General features: G+C 47.0%; 1 protein-coding gene across 6 annotated transcripts in view; it reads right to left on the bottom strand.

The window, feature by feature from the left end:
• ADAMTS9 (ADAM metallopeptidase with thrombospondin type 1 motif 9) overlaps positions 1 to 19,021 on the bottom strand; it is a 91,045-nt gene extending 72,024 nt beyond the window's left edge. For 3 of the 6 annotated variants that reach the window (XR_010614260.1, XR_010614261.1, XM_065687101.1), the window contains exons 1-8: positions 18,403 to 19,021; positions 17,904 to 18,292; positions 16,550 to 16,712; positions 3,342 to 3,628; positions 2,304 to 2,387; positions 2,089 to 2,210; positions 1,644 to 1,684; positions 1,424 to 1,529 (exon numbers count right to left, since the gene is read on the bottom strand). Coding sequence is in view for 4 of the 6 variants with exons in the window: in XM_065687101.1 (XP_065543173.1) it covers positions 1,424 to 1,529; positions 1,644 to 1,684; positions 2,089 to 2,210; positions 2,304 to 2,387; positions 3,342 to 3,628; positions 16,550 to 16,712; positions 17,904 to 18,292; positions 18,403 to 19,006 (1,796 nt within the window). In the remaining 2 variants the exon portion in view is untranslated. Of the gene's footprint in view, positions 1 to 1,423; positions 1,530 to 1,643; positions 1,685 to 2,088; positions 2,211 to 2,303; positions 2,388 to 3,341; positions 3,629 to 16,549; positions 16,713 to 16,762; positions 17,613 to 17,903; positions 18,293 to 18,402 lie in introns of those variants that run through there. The other 3 variants (XM_065687102.1, XM_065687103.1, XM_065687104.1) reach the window with 2 other exon arrangements.
• Between the last annotated feature and the right edge of the window lie 209 nt (positions 19,022 to 19,230).

Genomic DNA, 19,230 nt, shown 5'->3' with positions numbered 1-19,230 from the left:
CTCTGGAACTGAGACAAAGACCCAAGAGTTGATCCAGAGGAATATGTTTCTGAAAACAAATGCCTTGAGCTCACTGCCCACCTGAAGTCCCTTATGTGCACCCTATATTGCCTGCCAAATGTTTTTTAATGCAGTTGAATAGCTTGGGCCACGCTGATCCTTCATGCTGGTGGCTAAACAGGGTCACGCCAGGGATTGACTTGGCTCCTATACTTTATGTAGCAGGTTTACAAAATGCCACCAAACCTCAATATCAGCAGAAACCCATGCGAAGCTTGCAGCACGTGGCATATTGGAAAATGCAGCAAATATGCTAGGGGAGACAGAACAGCTTAAAGCGCTTGGCTGTTTGAAGTGGAGAAGGGGAAATGATCCAGTGTGATCCTGCATCCGAAGGCTGGGGAGTTTATATCCCATTAAGATTACCTCCAATGAAACCACCTTTCCCACTCTGCTCCCTGTAAAAGAACAAAGAGGCATTTCCTGCTCGGGAGCACTGCTAACCCCTCTGGCAGATCTGGGGCATCAGGTAAGGAATTAGCCACAGGTTAGGTGTGGGGAACACCAAACCTTCGGGGACTTTCCATCAGGAAATCTCATTTAAACAAATACTACTGTAGTTAAAAATAGACCATCTCAGCCAGCTCCCCGTGAAGAAAAAGGGAGTTTAAAACAATGAGAGATCTGTTCCCAAGTACTCATCCATCTCAAACCTTCAGACCTCCACTGCAAACCACACATGAGGTGGTTTGGGGCTAAATCAGCTAAGAGTTGCAGCTGGGGGCTAAAGGTAAAGGACTATGTGATCTGAGATGATTTTTCTCCGAACCACTCTCAAAAGGAGTCAAGATCAGTTAAAAGAAGTTTCCACTGGAGGAGGTGCAATCTTGAATGCCAGCACCTCTTCTGGGGATGTCCAGATGGATGCATGAGATTTTCCATAATGAAATAGTTAAAAGAGGGGGATCAGGCTCACTTATACATTCCCATTACCTGCCAGATGCCCTGGGTAAATTTCTGCCTTCACACACAGCTGGGCTGCCTTCAGTAGCACCACATATGGCAGTGGGATGAGCTGTGACAGGCTGAGGACCTGCCATCTGCATGCAGATGTGAGAAGATGCAGTAATAAGGGACATCTGTTAGCACTCCTCCCTTGCCTGGGTGCTGCTTGGGGTACCCTATCACTCATCCTCCTCAAAATGTGGTTGTGCTGCTCTCAGATGGGCTCTGGAGCACTCCACCACCTCTCAGAATCACAACACAGCTTAATCTTCCTCGGTGGTGCATCTTCTACCCAAGTGTATTTATCTCCTCTCAAATAATTAGGACCAGCAGGTAACAAATCCTAGCCTGGCTGGCAAGCCCTAGCTAGCATAAATCTTGGGCTATTTAAATGTAAATGTATTTACATAAAACATACACATGGCCAAGTTCATGTGCTATTGTGAAAGCAGTGCTCAGTCCATTATCTTCACTAATTGAACAGCTCCTGTATGGGTCACAGACTGTGCCCAACTCTGCCAGACCTAGGAGAGAACAGAGGTTTATGATAGAGAAATGTCTCACATAGTTCAGCACAGGCAACTAACATTGTCAGTACAAAAGAAGTTATTAAAAGACAAAGAAAAGGTTTTCCTTACCCAGAGTATCACATTTGTCGTGTGCTCTACAAATATCCTGTCTGAAAGCAGAGCAGACCTGACACATTAATTTTCAATGCAGCAGCGAGTTAAGGTACAAGCACAATAGCAACAACATCCAAAAGCAATTCTTGGTCCTCCAACAGACCTACTCATACTGGTTTGCCACATCATCCAGAGTCCAAACCAACTCCCTACCATAGTCAATGTTTTTCACCCTATGCTGAACCCACAGTCAGAACTTGGACAGTCCTGATGCTCTCAGTCCTCTGTCGCTATGCTGGACACACTATCCCAATTCAGCTCACAGTTACACTGCTCCCACAGTTGCAAATGTCACTGCACCCACATCCAAACCTAATAATTTCCCATAGCTGGATATGTGTCATGCTCACAGCCTCTGATATATGACAGGCTATAGTTTTCATGAGAATATTCACCATACCTGGTAACAAGCACAGCCGTATCATGTTGAAGGTGACTTCCCTCAGGGTGGTTCTGGGATTGCTGCCATTGGCAAAAGTTTTTTAATGTTGTCTGGGCATTGTAAGATATTGCAGGACCATCCTAATAAGAAACAGCAGGAATTTACTTATTCATCGCAACGCCCACTACAAACGCCACTGTCAAACAGAAGGTGAAGAAAGTCACTTCCATTACCTGTTCATTATGTATCACCACCAATTTCACAATAACGATATTAATTAAATTTCCAATGCTCGGATCTTTGTAGATAGAAGCCACCTGATTCGAACAGAATTGTTCAGAATTATTGTTAACATTCAAGGAAAGAAACAACTAAGACAACGCATTGCATGTTTTCCATTCTGTAACTGCTTTATTCCAGAGCTGCTCTTCTGCCCCATTCACTGCTCTGGTGCTACTTGGAGAGACCTCCTGCCAGAAGCACAATTTCAGAATGAAGCAAACCTGCTGGTATTGCAGAAACCAAACATTTCCTTTTGCTTTAGCGCACATTTCACCAAACTACAGGATCATTCTGCTCTGAGATACAATGACCACCAATCAAGACTGTCAAAAGCAACTTATTCTCCCAAGTGTCTCATTTTGATGTAGGAAGTTTTAGACCACATATTCACTGCACTTCTACCTTCAAACAGGATGAAAATCCCTCCAGTGACACAACTATGCCAGATATTCACTTCCAGTCACTCTGCATCTATAGAGCTGCCTGTCTGGGGATGGTACTACTGAATCCTAGTATCAGCAGCTAATAAAATGCTTGTTCTCTGTCAGGAAAACCAATCCCAGCACTATGCTAAGGATCCAGGTGACCACAGGCTGCTTCTCCTTCAAACAGCAAGGGAAGGTAGGCAGCCGCATAACCTGCTAGCATCAGCCCCTTGGAAGGCACACTTCCCAAAGTACCTTTTTAATTCAGTTGCTATTTCACATGGGCTTAAATAAAAAGAAGACATGGACTAAAGGGCCAGTGATATTTCTCATAATGCTTGCTGTTCGGAAAGGTGGAAGGGAGAGGTGTAGGAAACGTGATGGGTCTGGGAAGAAAGACAACTCCAACTAGTGATTCCAAGCTTTACTCTAATCCCAGCACTATCTCCATGGCTGGCCTAGGCAAACTGATGGTACTGCACATGGACACGGCAGAAAGTGTGCTCTGTGATGCCTAGAAAATGATCCGTGGGTAAATGTACTCCTCCTAGCTGAATTACTCACTATTGACATTAGTGTTAAGACATAGTGCTGCAGATTAGCTCCATGGTAGGCAACCATCCTGCTGTCAGCCACCACCATCACTTCCACAAACCGAGGATAGGAGAGAAACCGCTTTGTTCGTTTGTGGCTCTTCTTTTCAATGATGTTCCCAGTCTTGTTGCTATCTGCAGAAAATGAATTCACTTCCAGACTGTGTTTCAACATCTCCACGTCAGATAATATACTGCTTTCTGCCCACTCTCTTCTCCAGTGTTTCCGCTTGTTCTTTTTGTGACTGTGTTCATGATCTATGATTGAAAAGCAGACAAAAACATCAAGTACAATCTGGAGTGAATAAAGTTAATACCGCATGTCAAAATAGCTATTTCCCTTCAATGAAGAGTTAGCAGACTTGTTCCAAACAACTACCCAAACCAGAAGCACTCTGTGGAAGGCCACCATGTAATCCAACATCTAAGGCTTTCCTTAATCTTTAAACTAACCTTACAGAAGTCAATGGCACTTCAAGGTGGACATTCCCATGAAGGCTTCCCTGCAGCAGAGCTGTCTCCTTGCCCATGCAGGAGGGATGGAGCCTGGGCTGCCATTCAGTTTAACACGACATGAGCCCCATGATGGTAATTAGCCACCGCAGCGACTGCGAGGATTCTGGGCACGTCCAAGGTGGCCAGGAATCCACAGGAAACAAAGGTCCAAATCCTGTATTTCTAACTCAGGCATGAAGGACGGCAGGATCTGGCCTTCATTGCAAAGCAATTATATATGATTTATTTCTGTCTCTAACAATAACACGGCTGGGCTTCAGTTCCCCCCCTCCCTTTATTATTCTGTGCTACAGGAATGGTAAAGGTCATCTAATAGCACAGCTGCCACTGGCTAAAGAATAGAATTCAGGAAGTTTCACATATACTGCTTTTGATATTCAATTAGGCCAAACATAAAAGCAGCCTGAAAATATACTCCATGCTGATACAAGGATGACAAAGTGAAGAGGGAGAACAGGCAAATAAAACATATGGAACGTGTACAATTAAGATTTACCATCTGATTAGTATGTAATTATAGCATTATTTAAATGTAAGAGCAAAATCAATCTTATTTGATGCCACTTAATTTTTAATCAGTTCATCATAGGAAGTAGCTAATTGAGTGTGATTCATCCATGAGAGACTGTTTGCTTCTGCATTTAATATAAAGCCAGATCTGAACTACTCATCTAAGACTCTAGGCTGAAGCCCTCACGGTCTTTGTAGCCTTAGCTTAATTTCGTCATGGTGGTGAAAAATATCACATTTCCTTATCTGACCCACTGAGTAGGTTAGAGGAAGCATAATATTAGGGAACAAAGGAATACTCAATGCTCAAACAAGATCAAAATGATAGGAAACTTCTTAGCTATTTTTCCTGTGTAGTTTCCTCTTAGGATATTTTGTAATAATTTCCAAAAAAGGACATATAAAATACATTCTCGAATATCAAGGGCAGGCAAAGGTGGTCAGCCAGCTTCTACCTATCTGAAAAATACTATCCTTCTGTCCTATGTGTAAGTAGGCAATACAGTATTCAAGAATTAAATCCTGTTTACTCTGCACTACCTAAGTCCTATGAATTCCCTTCTTGATATAGTCCAGACCACCTTAATACAGCAGAGAGCCTGCAGTTATTTGACTAAGAATTTGAGAAAGCCAATAGCATTTGTGGTTATAATTGGATTGCCCTAGTTCCTCTGCACTAATCAATGGCCTTATGTTGGCAAGGTTGTGATCTTATGCTGGCACCGCTTCGTGGGCAACCATGACATTATCCTGACTCATTCAGTGCCAACCAGTGCAGGAAGCCAACTATGCATACAAATAACTTAAAGGTGAGAAGAAGACCAGACTTAGGAGCAAGTGCTAACAGCTCTTCAACCAGCTCCCCTCCTCTCTGCAACCTCAGCCAGTCCCTTAAATTTTCCTTTTAAATAACCAACTTAAAAATAGAAGTGCTAAAGGAAAAATGCATTAAGGATGAGGAGATGACCAATAGAGCTCAAGTGAGGCTGAAGGCAAGGCTGCAGTGTGAAGGCAGAGCTCTGCACTATTCACCACCATGGCCCCATTGGGGCCCCAGATGGAACCATGGGGCTAAGGCATCTTTCTCCTCCAGCTTCCCTGGCAGATGGCAACAGCAGAGGGAAAGGCAAAGGATTCTTTGAAGAGACAGTGGTTATACAGGAGGTACTTGAGTTGTTGATATTCACTAGGTTTGTATTGAAATCTTGCAGCTAGTGTTGTCACATGCTCAAAAGAGAGCCTCAAACTCCACCAAAACCCAAAAACCATGAAATGCCAGGTCTGATTCTAACAGCCCCAACCTGATGCACTGTGCAGGATGCCCAACACAGGCATCTATGCCCAGCACAGAGGAAAAGTTACCTTTTTCCTTTTGCAGAGATCAGGCACAGTGTCACAAAATCATTTAGGTTGGAAAAGATCCTTAAAATCATCGAGTCCAATTGCTAACCTAACTCTGCCAAGTGTCAGTACAGTATCAGAACACTTCCACTGTCCACATAGATCAAGTCAGCCCCATCATCCCTTCAAAAGCTGACATTGTTTTCCAGGTATGAATCACTCCAACACTTACAGCTCACTATTTGGACAAGTTGCATACAGCATGTTTGCCAGCCTAGTTACTGTAAAACTAAGCACAAGTGAGCGGGGGTGCATTATATGTAAAGCCACTCCTGGACTTTGACAGTAGCGAACTGTTATCTTCACCCATCTTTCTTGCATAGAACTACACTCAGAGATGGTGCACATTCACCTGTAAAAAATTAAACACTAATGGCAGGGCACTGCTCTCAACCCATCCATAAAACCCTCACCAGCATTAATGGGGGTTGCATACAGGCACGGCCAGTACCCACTGTGCCTGGTGCTGCTGCTATCTTGCTCTGTTACAATGGCCACAACAGCCATACCCTTATTGAATGGTGCAGCACACTGCCACTGAACCAAGCAGAAGTGAGATTTTCTCATGTTACAGAAGAAAAGTTCAGTTTTACAGTGACAGCTTCCTACTGACACACAGCACCAAAAAAGGGTGCAATGTTTTTCCACCTGGGTTTGCCTTTTTTGAAGTTTCCTATTGTGTTAATATATTAACAGAAATCAGGAAGAAGAATGGTTTGCTTGGCAAGCTCTCAATCTCTGCAAATGACCTGAAAAACATCTATCTACACATGGCAGGAATCAGTTGGGTTGAAGCAATAAAACATTTGCTTCACTCTGCAAAAGAAACCAAAGCCCAATGGGTAGACCAACACTTTAAACCCATGCAAACCATCAATAATTCAAGTACTGGGTGAGTCTATGCACTGATTCAATAGTTAATATTCGTTCAAGAGGTGGCTAAAAGGCTGCTGGAATAATGTCCATTAACAGCTTGCTTTATTAAGCTAGTCTATGGTGCTTGAACTGTCTTTAGACAGAGCTTGAGATCTGTGTTCATTTTTCTTTCTGCCTGGTTTGTTCTTTGTTACATGGGACTTAAAAAGGAGACCCAATCCTGTGACATCCTCCTTGATGGCATCTTCCCACTTGCACTAGAAGCCTCAGCCCACAGGCCACTGAGATGACTTATGGATGATTTCTACTGATTAATGGACTTTGAATCTATTTCAAGGGAGGGGGCAGGGGAGACTCAGGCCCTACATGAGTACTTTGCCTGCATGAAGGGGTGACAGGGCAGAGCCAGGGACTGCTTTTGAAATAGTAGCTATTGGTATGTTAAACCCAAAAATTAAAAGAAAGAGTGATTGCGTATCCCAACAGTTCTAATTCTTTCCATTTCTACATTAACTTGTCCTTGAAATAGAAAGTAATTTACACAATTAAATAAGACATGTTACAATGCAAGCAATCCCAGTTCAGCTCCAAGTTCATGAGAGCTGCATGTAGCAGGGGGAAAACAGCCACCAAAAAAGAGACATAAAAGAGATCATGAGGGGGGAAAATAATCTATTTCTTGAGATAATAACATTAACAACTACTCCAAGCTACACGGTTCCTTCAAACTAACCTACTATCAGACCTTTCCTGAATGTATGACCTAGGATATTTAACACAAAGTTTGATGCTCAGTGGTTGGCCCATAGCACTCCTAGCCCTGCTCTGATCCAGCTGCACAGATGATAAAACCATTGTTTAGAAGTTATTTATTGCACACCTCCAGTCAGCGTGTGACTTGCAGGAGCCACAGCAGCAAACCTTGTTCAAGCCCTCCATTACAAGCTACAGCTACAGTTGGCTGGTCTGAATTTGCTGCCTGTAGCTGGTACAACAGCAGCCACTGAAGTGTCTGTCATCACTTGGAAAAGAGAGGCAGGAGGCAAAATGGGTCTTCTTCATACAGAGGTCAGACTGGCTGAAATCAAACCATGGTTTTAGGCTCTCTTTGCCAGGAAATGGGATGAAAACTGGCTCCTCTTGAAGACCCACACAGGTCCTAAGCTGGACCAAATGATTTTTCTTAGCCTTAGGTCTGCATTAATTCTCTATCAATACGTTTTGTATCTCTTTCTTTCAATATATCTACAGATACAGATATCCCTTTGCTGCCAGCAGCTTCTCACCAGGAATGGTAACATGGGAGCAGCAACTGCCATGACCTGCATCACACTGAGACAACTATGAGCAGGACTAATTGTGCCTTCCCTCTGGATAGCTCTGCGGCTGCGCAATTGGAGCTGCTGCTATAGATAGAAAGGGGAAACACGCTTTAGAGGTGAGATCAGTGACCTACATCAGAAGGGAAATGAAGGATTGGAGCCAGCCAGTATCCAAAGAGAAAGATATCCTGCACCAAGAGTAGAAATGAAAGTTTGCCCAATTATTCTAATCCGCAAACCAGAAAGTGTTCAAATGCAAGTTAATCTGAACCAGTTTAACAAAGAGCTCAACTGAAGTATCAGCCTTCATCATCAAGAGCTGGACAAAACTGCATAGATCAAACTTTCACGGTTGGAACTACTGAAAATGCAGTAAAATATCAGACCTTTCACAAGTGCCACTATTAGGGAAATATGAAGGAGAAGTAGTTCAATTTTGCCCATATTGTTCACACTACGGTATGGGCTCAAAAGTGTTCCCTCCCAGACTGTTCCAGGAATATCAAAATAATGGGCTTCTACAGAGAAGTTTTCTTTGCTGTTAAAAGAAATGTTTCCAGGAGCAGATCACAAGCCCTCATTACCCAGGTACACCTTGATAATTTCTCACCTTCCTCCCCTTTGAGTTACATATGTACACTTTACTAAGTGGCTTCCTAGATCTCCAGATGGAGCAATGCTGAGACGCTCAGAAAGGACCGTGCCCAGGAGTACGGTGCTGAAGATGTCCCCCATGTCAAGCCCAGAGCCTGGAATCTGTGTTTATAGCCTATGAAAATACCCTTCAAGGTCAGAAAGCAACACTACAGAGCCATGAGCAGTTCAGACTGCCATGAAGCATCACTGATACAAAAATCAGCCACTGCTGCCTGCAGTGGCTTTGGCTATAAAGACTCAACCTTGGATCTGCCAAGGCTCAAGGTGATGCTGAGCCCACCTATATCGTTCAGGGTGATCCTGCCTTTCTTCCTGCTGCTTGAACCAGAATGCTTGAGAACCATGGACTTGCAATTAGCACCAATCAACTTCTCTCAGTAAGAAAATACTGTTTTTGTACCATGCAAGCACCAAAGACCACACATACTCCAGACATTTCCTTTCCTGATGATGTATGTCAGAATGCATTCCAGCTTTAAAGAATTCTTTTCTGCCTAAGGTAAAAAGTTGTACGTGAAAGCAGCTATCAATTTCACACAGTAGACAGAAACCAGATTAATGAACAAAACAATAAATTGCTTCTTTAAGAAAGCAGATAGTAACATGTGAGCTGATCATGTGGCAGAAAATGATTCAAGATCATCTTACAGAAAAGAAATAACTAAATAACTGCACCTCACAACCACGAGGCACAAAAGGACCACTGAAGTGGTTCAAAATTGGTTTAAGGTATGGTTGACAGAAAGCTACAGTGCTGAAAGTCAGTGATACCAGTTCCATAATCTACTGGTTCAAGAAGAAAAATAAACTAGCCCTGGAGAATGACTAAAAAAACATGGCAAAATAGCTTGAAACCCACCCTGATACTTTAAGGGGTTGGGCAGTTCGCTAAAGTACATCCCAGTGTTTCATCTATGAGTACACACGTATTTGAGCCAGGTTGTGGGTCACACCGGTATGAATATACCATGGGCACACTGACATACACTGGTGGTATTTCAGTACATCAGGAAAGCAGCCAGAGCTGCTGCCTTTGGCACTGCCAGGGCTAATTAAACCTATTTGCCTGCAGAGCTCTAGAGGTTGCACTTGCTGAACCTGACTTCTGCTTTGCAAGCCACAGGAGCACCTGAACTACTAAGCTTGTTTGCTTGCTCTTAATTCAACTCCCAATGCATGACAGCCTCAAGTGCACCAACACGTTATCCACGTCCATGTCTAGTGATACCTAGGAGGTACCATACTAACAGGAACAACACTGCGATCACCATAGCTTTGTACTAAACTCAGTGAAAGATCAAAAGATCAGAAAAAAAATCCCATTAGAAAGAAAGAAACTTCAACTGGTAATGACAATACAGGAAGGTGGAAAGAGAAACATAAAATCACTGAATGGTTTGGGTTGGAAGGGCCCTTAAAGATCATTATGTTCTAACCCCCTGCAATGGGCAGGGACACCTACCACTAGACCAGGTTGCTTCAAGCCCCATCCAACCTGGCCTTAAACGCTGCCAGGGATGGGGCATCACAGAACTCACAGAATAGTCAGCCTGTTTACTTTCACTAGCATATGCTACGGGCTACAGATGGAAAGGACCAAACTGATAACTCCCTGCTTCTCCCACCTGCCCTTCTTCAGTGGCTGTCCACACAGGTGATGTAAAAGTAGTTGAAAAATCACAATTACATCAATTTTGATTCCAGGAGAGTAATTTAACTCTCTTCACTTACCATGTTCAAGTTGCGAAACAATAACCAAGCAATAATGCCACAATCTTGGTTTTCCACCATTAGGGTACCAGACTTGACACATTTTTAATACTAACAAGATAATTCACGCACCTCTCTTGTAACTCACATTGAAAAATTTTAAAACAAAACCACAGTATGGGATCTGCATTATTGGCTGTAACCACATTTTTTAACCAAAGTCAATCTAATACCTTATTTCACTTGCCAGCACACAGCAAGATAGCACAAACATCCCAGCCTGATCCCTTCCTAAGTCAGTATGGGAAAAGCTTATGCTTGACATCCCAGGCCCATCTGACCAAGTACTAGTTGGCTGTTACTGCACAATTACCTCAATAGGAAGCCAGAAATAGAATTAATTACATTAGCATATGGGACTTGTGACGTAACTCTCTCGTTTGCCGGTTTTGGGAGGGAAGGAAACCTGAAATAATTACTATCTTACTATAAATTACAATTCACTTCCTCAAGATGAGAAACTTTTCTGAGGGAAAGAACGAAGTCAATGTTTTACCCTGAGGCCAAAAGCAAAGCTGACAGCTTAAACAGACATTTGAAAGAGCACAGGGATTGCTCAACCTGGAAGCAAAGGCTTAGGAAAACCTCCCTGCAGATCTCCTGCAACCCCAAGGCTATGTGAGACCCAGCAGCACAGAATTTGCCTGAAGACCTGCCTGGAAACCAGACACCTAGAATGTGAAGTTCTGCTGGATGGAGGAGTTGAAAACCAAAGTAAGGTCACAGATAGAAGGAAGACAAATGGTCCAAAAGGAACAGCAAAAATACAAGAGGGCTTGAGACCAACAGCTTGACTGAAAAGGAGCTGGGTTTTCACTATGGACCAGTAACCAGAACACAAACATTGAGTCCTGTGGAAAAGGATATTTAAAGTTTCTGCCTCAAACCTGCTATAAAATAAGAATGTAACATGTATCAGTGGTCTGAAGAATGAGTATGAAATTTTCCACCTCTGGCCTGTTTGGCCATGGTCCCCACCATTGCCAGTCCTAACACGGGGTATATACCTCAAGCTGCAGCTCAGACTGGAGAAAGAGCTTATCACCTACCTGAACAAACAAGAGACCATGATACATAGAAAGGGACGAAGTCAGGCTTCAGCCATGGTGCCAGATCCCCAACACATCCTCACCCATGTCACCTCCTTGGTCACAGCACTGGTAACACATTAGCAGACCCACTCCCTATCAACCTCAACCTGGCCACTCCTCAAGCACATGGGAACACAGTGGCAGGACCATCTCCTCCTTGTGCCATGGGTTCATCAATGACTCTTTGCATCTGGGTGGCACTGGGAAAGAGATGACAACCATCTGTAAGGGCTGAGCAGGCTGATGCTAATTATTATGCAGAAAGAAAATCGCAGTCATGGGGCTGGCAGCACCATTTGCTTGCTCAAGACCCAGGGCAGCACTCCTTTGCTCTGGGGGCTTCCCAGTGTCACGTTCAGTGTGAAGGGTTGTTACATTTACTATGAAAGGGTAATCTATTACAAATTACTCATTAATGCAACTGAAAAATCAGTGACATATTACTGATTAAGCCCATGTCACGCTAGCTCGGCGGAAAGACTTGGTTCACGCTGATCTGTCTTGTGCTTTTTACAGCAACCTTTTCAACACAGATGCACGCAGCTTCTTTTCTCCTCCTCACCCATATGAGTACACAGCCTTGCCTTTTTGGAGCTGCTGTACACATGTGCTGCGTCCTGAGTAGTCCAACTGCTTTAACACCTTGCAACTAAATACCCAGCCGCAAATTTGAGACCCTTTTACATCCATTTCTGGGAAGTGCTAAGCCTCCAGGCTGTGCCCAGCAGCTCTCTGTGCTGGTAATGCATATAGGTTTTGGAAAGCAACCTCAGCAGCTGAGTCACTGGGCTTTCCCACCTCTGCTGGCAGCCAGCTCTGCCCAGGTAAGATCCGCTCTGTCCTGTGCTCCTCTGAGCCTGCTTCCAAAACCTCACCACCTCAGTACAAATTGCCGGAAGGCCTCTTTCCTGGCTGCAGCCCCTTGGCTCTCCTCCAGAAACAGGAAAAGCTCTAATCATCTTCCTGCTAGTTTGGCACCGTCGGAGTGTTATTGCTGCTTCTGCATGAGGAGTTTTGCCTGCAGTGAATATTCCCACTTTAAGCACTCTCATTAAGGAGCCAGGACTTAGTGCAAGATCCTCACACGCAGCCTCGGAGCCCACGTCTGACACGCCAGCCTCAGGACAGGCATGGCTGACCAGCAACAAGTCATGGGAACAGCTAATGCTCACTAAAGATTTAGTCCTTGATTCATTCATCTCAGCCACTGGTGGGTCTTGAATATAAAAGAATTATGAAACAGGGAGGTATTTGACCAACAAAGCTGGGAAGGAAATGGAAAGCAGATCAGGAGAGCAGCAAAATGAATGCAGGGGGAACAAACAAGGAGCTGCACCAAAAGGTTTCATTCAGGAGCACTGCAACAGGCTCACAGTAAAAGCAACAAGGAACTGGCAAAGTCTGGAGCACTGAAATAGCTGAGCATGCAGCAGAACTGGGGAGACAAGAAAGCCCAACTCTTGCCTTTATAGTCATGGACACAAGGCAACTGTGGCTTGGTGCCACCAGGCAGGTGGAGGCCAATCTGCCTCAGAACAAGGGGTGGCCAACAAGCAGAATGGTTGAATAAGACTTAGCAAAACACTAACGCTACCACAAACCTCAAAAAAACCTGGAAGAGCTCCAGAGAATCCAACAACCAAAATATACCTAAAAAACTTATCAATGACAGAAAACGGGGGAAACGTGAGAGAAAGAAGAGGCAACAGAAACGGACACAAGATGCAGAGCAATAGGCAGCCCAAAGTGGTTTATTCAGGTGATTACTAGAGGCAATGTCCCGTTAGCATCTGGAGTTGGACATCTCTCTGCCATACCAAACCTTGGGGTTTCACATGGAAACCAGTGGGTAGGGCTGGTCGGTCTGCTCCTGGCAGGAGGTCAGACTGGATGGGGCGGTCAGATTGCTGCTGCTGGCCCCCCAGTACTGGCCGGAACAGAGGGACATAGCTGCAGGATGCAGCTACGCGCCTTTTATCATTGGAGTCAGACTGTTCCTCCACGGGGCGCAGGAAAGCTCCACTCTCCAGCTTCGCAATGAGCCACTTCCTTTTCTTCTTTTTTTAGGATCAGAATTTCTTTTCCCTTCCTCCTCCACCTCAAAAAAGCGGATATTAATAATTTGGATCGGAAAAGCTTGCTATCGTGAAGCGATGGGTGGTAGCGGCGCTGCACCTATTGACATCACGCTCTCGACCTGGCCAAGTCTTCATCCCGTCAGGGCTATTCAGTAAAGTGCAACTAATTATTCTGCCAGATCCTTGACCAGATGACAAATTGATTCACGGTACTAACTAAAAGAAGGGAAGGAGCAGAAATTGCACCATTTCCTATGACTGAAACTACATTAACCTGTTACCCCAAGGAAAACTTTGTCAAAAGCTTTTATTGCGGTGGCTGAGCTATATGCCAGATGCTGAAGTGCATTGACAGGAGACCCTGGTGTTGTGCTATGAAAGTTCATATGCAGAGCACAGTTTGCATTCGATATCCATCAGCATTCATAGAAGAAAGGCCTTTTTTCACAACATCTGCAGAGTATCTCATATGTCAGAGGACCTAAAACCATTATCAGAAATGGCTAATTAAAACTTCTACAGAAAATCAAATACATGTTTTTCTAAGCTGACCTGAGGATGCTGAAAACCAAAAGTAACACCAGGAGACCACTGGAAATGAAAGCTTTTACTCAACCTGTCAGTCAACTCACAAGGGAAACTTTTCCTGGATACTGCAGTAAGCCTACAATTACATCATCATGGCAAGGGCACACCAGTGTGTTGCTTATTAATCGTTTCCAGGAAGAAGGCTATCAGAAAGCTTTTCTTAATAGCCCCACTGCCCAGCAATGCAGGCTCCCTTGCTCACTGCAGGGTGGGTACCAAAGATTTCCTTTGCATTAAGTTCCTCTTTGAGCAAATTACAATCCCTGCCAGAAGCCTGCAAAGCAAATGCACCTTTTCACACATTCTTCTCACTGGATTCACACAACTACCTAAGCTCTAACAAGCTCCCTCAGACTCTCATGAAACCATTCTTCTCTGCTAGGAGTGACAGATGCACCCTGTTCAAAACAGTGAGTACTACCAGATTTTGGTTTTTCTCCTCTGCTCCAAAGACATGTGAGATACCTTCTTTCCACCAGATCCAGGGGGAACACCAAGGTTCAGCATTGCCCAAGCTGCCCTGCACTTGCTACTTAAATTAAATGATCGAGACTTCTTCACCATACGTCATTCTGTTTCAAAACCTTGGACAACAGCAAAAGAGGAAGCAAGAGATGGAGAGAAAGAGGACAAGAGGACAAGTAAGACTGTCACACCTATCTGGAACCTTAAAGCTTGTATGTGAGAGGCAAGATCTTCTCCCTCCACTACACGAAGCAACTGAGAAGAACAAGGAAATAAAGATAAGCAAAAGGCAAAGCATGTTGGAAACGAGGATATATACACCATATATATAATACCGTAGATGGAGCATTATTCTTGTGAATCATGATCCAGAAGAATAATACCCTCAATGGAAGCTATGACATAGTGGGGTGAAATACAGCAGGCTGTTATAATGGCACAGAGTGAAGTCCACAAGCCAAAGCCAGAGCCCTCCCAGCTACCTTCGATTCAATGAGTCCTGTGATCTGCTGCTCCGTTCCTCCAAGGGCTACTGATGCAATGTGCCAGATTCCGTGTTTCTTTCCAACTGTTCTGAGTCTCCTGCATCTGATCTCAAAGAAGGGAGCAGAAACAGCTGGAAGAGAGAAACCAGAATGGCATAGTCCAGCAGCAACCCTTGGAAGAACAAACAACGACGGCCTTGTGAGAGGTACCATTGTCCCCCAGCACGTATGCCTGTATGTGGACATGTGTCCACATGTCTTCTAGAAAAAAAACATGTTCCTAGTGCATCAGCTCTGGCTGGACACAGAGCACCAGAGCATCTTCTGAGGTAGCACGATCAGTTCAAGCTGAACAGACCGACAACTCAACAGCACAGCCACGATCCATAGTCATGGGTGCCAAATGAGTCACGCATGTTAAATGAGCCTGAGTTTGGCACCACGCTTCTCCTCCAGTGGTACCTTTACTCCCTGAGTAACTCCACCTATTTTGCAGCACATGAGTGGCTTGCAGCCTGCACAAGGGAAGCCAGTCAAGGTCTACTCTGTTTAGACTTTAAAGCTCCTGCAGATCTAGCTGCAGGCCAAAGGAGGAGGGCAAAACAGTAGGTGAAACAGGAGAGAACTTAGTTATTTGCTGCCAAAGGAGAGGATTAGTTGCGAAAATCAGGAAGTCAACGAAGCAGAGAGCAGCAGGAGGCCACTGCAGATAATAGGGACAGTAGGAGCAAGGCTATTGCTCACCAAGGCAAGTGAAGGGGAGATAAAGCCTTGTGTACTTTCATACGTGTGATGACTAGAAAGAGGGAGTGAGAAGGTCAGGGAGATGGTGCTGGTGGAGAAAGGGCCATGAGGGAAAAAGGCCTTCGAAAATGAACCATGGAAAAGTGATTAATAAGGGAAGAACAGTCAGGCTTGATGTTAGGACCTTCTCATTTCCACTAGAAAGAAATAACACATTGCAAATCACAAACACATTTGCGAAGGGAAGACAAGGAGCACAGGAAGACCAAGAAGTCATTTAAAGGACAGAAAGAGAATTTCAGACAGAGAGCAAATTAGATTAGGATGGTTAGGAATTACACGTAGGAGAGGACACAAAGCAAGTTGAAATGTTCATGGGATATTTAAGGCAAGACAGCCCAATGGAACTCTTGCCAGCCTCAGCAGGGATGAAACGGAAACCTAACATTTTTCCTGACCACAACTTCCTTCTAACCCATTACTAGGAAGCACAGGAGCACCACATCTCTCCAGGACAGTAGTACCACCACGAGCCCAGTCCTAGCTCACACAGTACCGTTGCTAGAGGGGTCCCTCAACTCCACATCCCTTGTGCCCCACCCAAACCTACTGGTTTTACTGCATGAGTTCCCTTTCATAGGTGCCAAGTCACCAAGAGCAGTAACAGAATGCGTACCTGGAGTGTCGCAAGTCTGCCTGTCCCCCGAGGAGTTCATTGGAGGTGTCCGGTGTCGGTAGACTAGATGTGGTTTATTGTGCTCTTCTTCATACTCCTGTTCTTCAAGTGATAGCAGCGGCTCTACAAAATAGTCCCCATCGTCAGACTTGAAGGTGCCTAGCTGAGAGGGACCAGAGAGGAGCAGGGGGTTAGCTTTGCGCAATGACAAACCACGGAGGAGGACTACCCAACGCAATAAGTGGCTAACGAGGGAGTGCCTGGTCCTGCAGTGACCCATGTGAGCTTCAGGTCCCATCACACCAACACCAGGCTGCACTGCACCCTGCAGCCATCTCACTGCAACTTACGGAAAGCAAATTACTAATCCATAGGTCAGAAGCACAAGAGAGGCATGTCTACCAGACCCTGTCCCAATGCCATTTACCACACGACCCCTACCCCAGGGGAGATGGTGCTGCAATATGTTGGAGGTCGCAGTGCAACTCCATCTGGTTGTGCTGGTTTTCATACAGCAGCTCTCCCTGAGACAGGCTTTCAACACACATGTAAGGACCAGAGGGAGGTGTCCAGCCACTGAAATCCCAGCTCATGATAAAATATCAACACTCCTAGTTGCATGTGACTACGAACATAGGGATTTGGCTGGTAAACAAGCTATCTAAGACTATCTAAATGCCATCCTACACTGGGATGCATGACCAGTAACTGGTAGGGAGGCGTGCCCATGCACACACATTGTACACTAGCCGGGGTGGACACACCCAGGGAGGCAACCGACCAGATGGAGACCAGCAGAGACCCCCCCGGGCACACCTGGGACAGGCACCCAGGGTGCTGTAAGGTACAGGAAGGGTCAGCCCTGCTGGGACCATCTGCTCGTTCCTTTGCTAACATCCCCCTGCAAAGCAGGGCACCAAGAGGGGCTGCCAGGCAGCGCGCCTTCATCACCGGCCTGGCCATGCCCTGGGGTGCAGGACGGCTCTGGGGTCAGCGCTGCGGGGAGCCTCCATCACCCCTTTGCAGCCCTCGCCAGTACTCCGGGGCCAGGATGGTGTCCATGTCCCGGGGCTGACCCGCTGACCTTCCCGCCGGGGTGCCGCTGGGTGGCAGTTTTTCCCCCCAAACCCGCGGGGCACCCGCTGCCGGAACCCGACGGAATAATAAGAGCGGGGTGGAAGAAACCCCTGTCACGGACGAGCCGGCGCCGCCAGCCCCATTCCGCGGGCGGAGGGAAGGGGCCGTCCCCATCCCAATGCCCACCCCTCCCTCGTCCCGCTCCTCCTCCGTGCTTCCGCCCCGGCGCGCCGCCGCTGGGCGCCCGGCGGGGCCGGGGCCGGGACGCGGGTCTCACCATCCCGGAGCAGAGGCTGATAACGGCGGTGTGTCGCGGGCGGGCGTTGACGTGCCCCCGGTAGAAGCAGTGCTTCACGTCGGCGTTGGCCGCCTCGGCGTACAGGCGCCGCTGGTCGGCGGCGGGCTCTCCCAGGAGGCTGACGGTAAAGAGCGGGGCGATGAAAGCCGAGCTGGCCGTCAGGTTGAAGAGGAACTGCTGCCCGAAGGCGGAGAGCCTGTAGTGTGCCTTGTGGGAGGCGGCGGAGGCGGCCATCCAGGCGTCGGGGGCAGCGCTGGTGCTCCGCCGCCGCCGCCTGAAGTGGACATCGGTGGGGAAGGGCTCGCCGAACTCATTCACCCGGGTAGGAGTCACGATCTCGTACTCGCTGAGCTTCTCCAGCAGCTTGGCTGCAAGGGAAGAGAACCACACGCCCCTGAGTGGGGAGGCCGAGCCCCCCACCCCTCGGGGGGCAGCACACCAGCACCCTGCCAGTACCCCAACCGCAGCACCCCCTTACCTTGCCTGGGGTGCAGCTTCTGCCTCCTCGCTCCTATCCTCAAGCCGTCGATGAAGAGCGTGGTGAGTGCCAGCGCCAGCGGCGCCAGCTGCATGGTGCTGCGCGCTGTCCTCAGAGGAGAGCAGCCTTCCCCGCTTCCCTTGGCTCTTCTTTTCCTCCTTCTTCTTCCTCTCGTGCCCCTTCCCCCACCCCCCCTTATTTTTTTTATCCTTACTTTTTTTCTTCCTTCTCGCCCCCTTCTCCCCCCTCCCCGCCCCCCGGAGAGCGGCCGGGGGAAGGCGCCGGAGCCGGGCGGTGTTAGGGGCGGGCGGGCCGAAGGGGCGCGGGGCGCCGGGGGCCGCGCATGGTGCGCGGGGGGCGGACGGGCCGGGACCGACACCGACGGGCCGGGACGGGGGATCCGGCCGCCCGCCCGCCTGCCTGCTTCTCCCTCGCTTTCCGCCTCTCCCCCCGTCGGGCTGGTGGCCGGGGCGCTCCCGGGAGCCAATTTAAGGGGCTGGGCTCCATAGATCAAGCAAGAGGAAAGATCCCGCCCTGCAGGAGAAGGGACAGCCCTTCCTCTCTCTCTTTCTCCCCCCACTTCCAACATGTCACTTTCTTTCATTCCCGAGGAACGCCGGAATCGCAGGTTTTCGCCAAGAAAAGCCCTCGCTGCGGTGGGACGGGATGGGGCGGGTTGCGGGGGGCTCTGCCGCGGCCCCCGCTGCTCCTCACCGATGGATTTAAGAAGGCAAAGTGGCCCGTGCAGAGCGTCACCGGCTGCTGCTGAGCTGCAAGGTCCTGGGGGAAGAGCGACCCTGTCACTCGCCGGGAGGAGATTTCTTGCAT

This window comes from Lathamus discolor, chromosome 7, assembly GCF_037157495.1.
Source record: "Lathamus discolor isolate bLatDis1 chromosome 7, bLatDis1.hap1, whole genome shotgun sequence".
NCBI lineage: Eukaryota > Metazoa > Chordata > Aves > Psittaciformes > Psittacidae > Lathamus > Lathamus discolor.
This window is presented reverse-complemented; position numbering and strand designations above follow the sequence as displayed.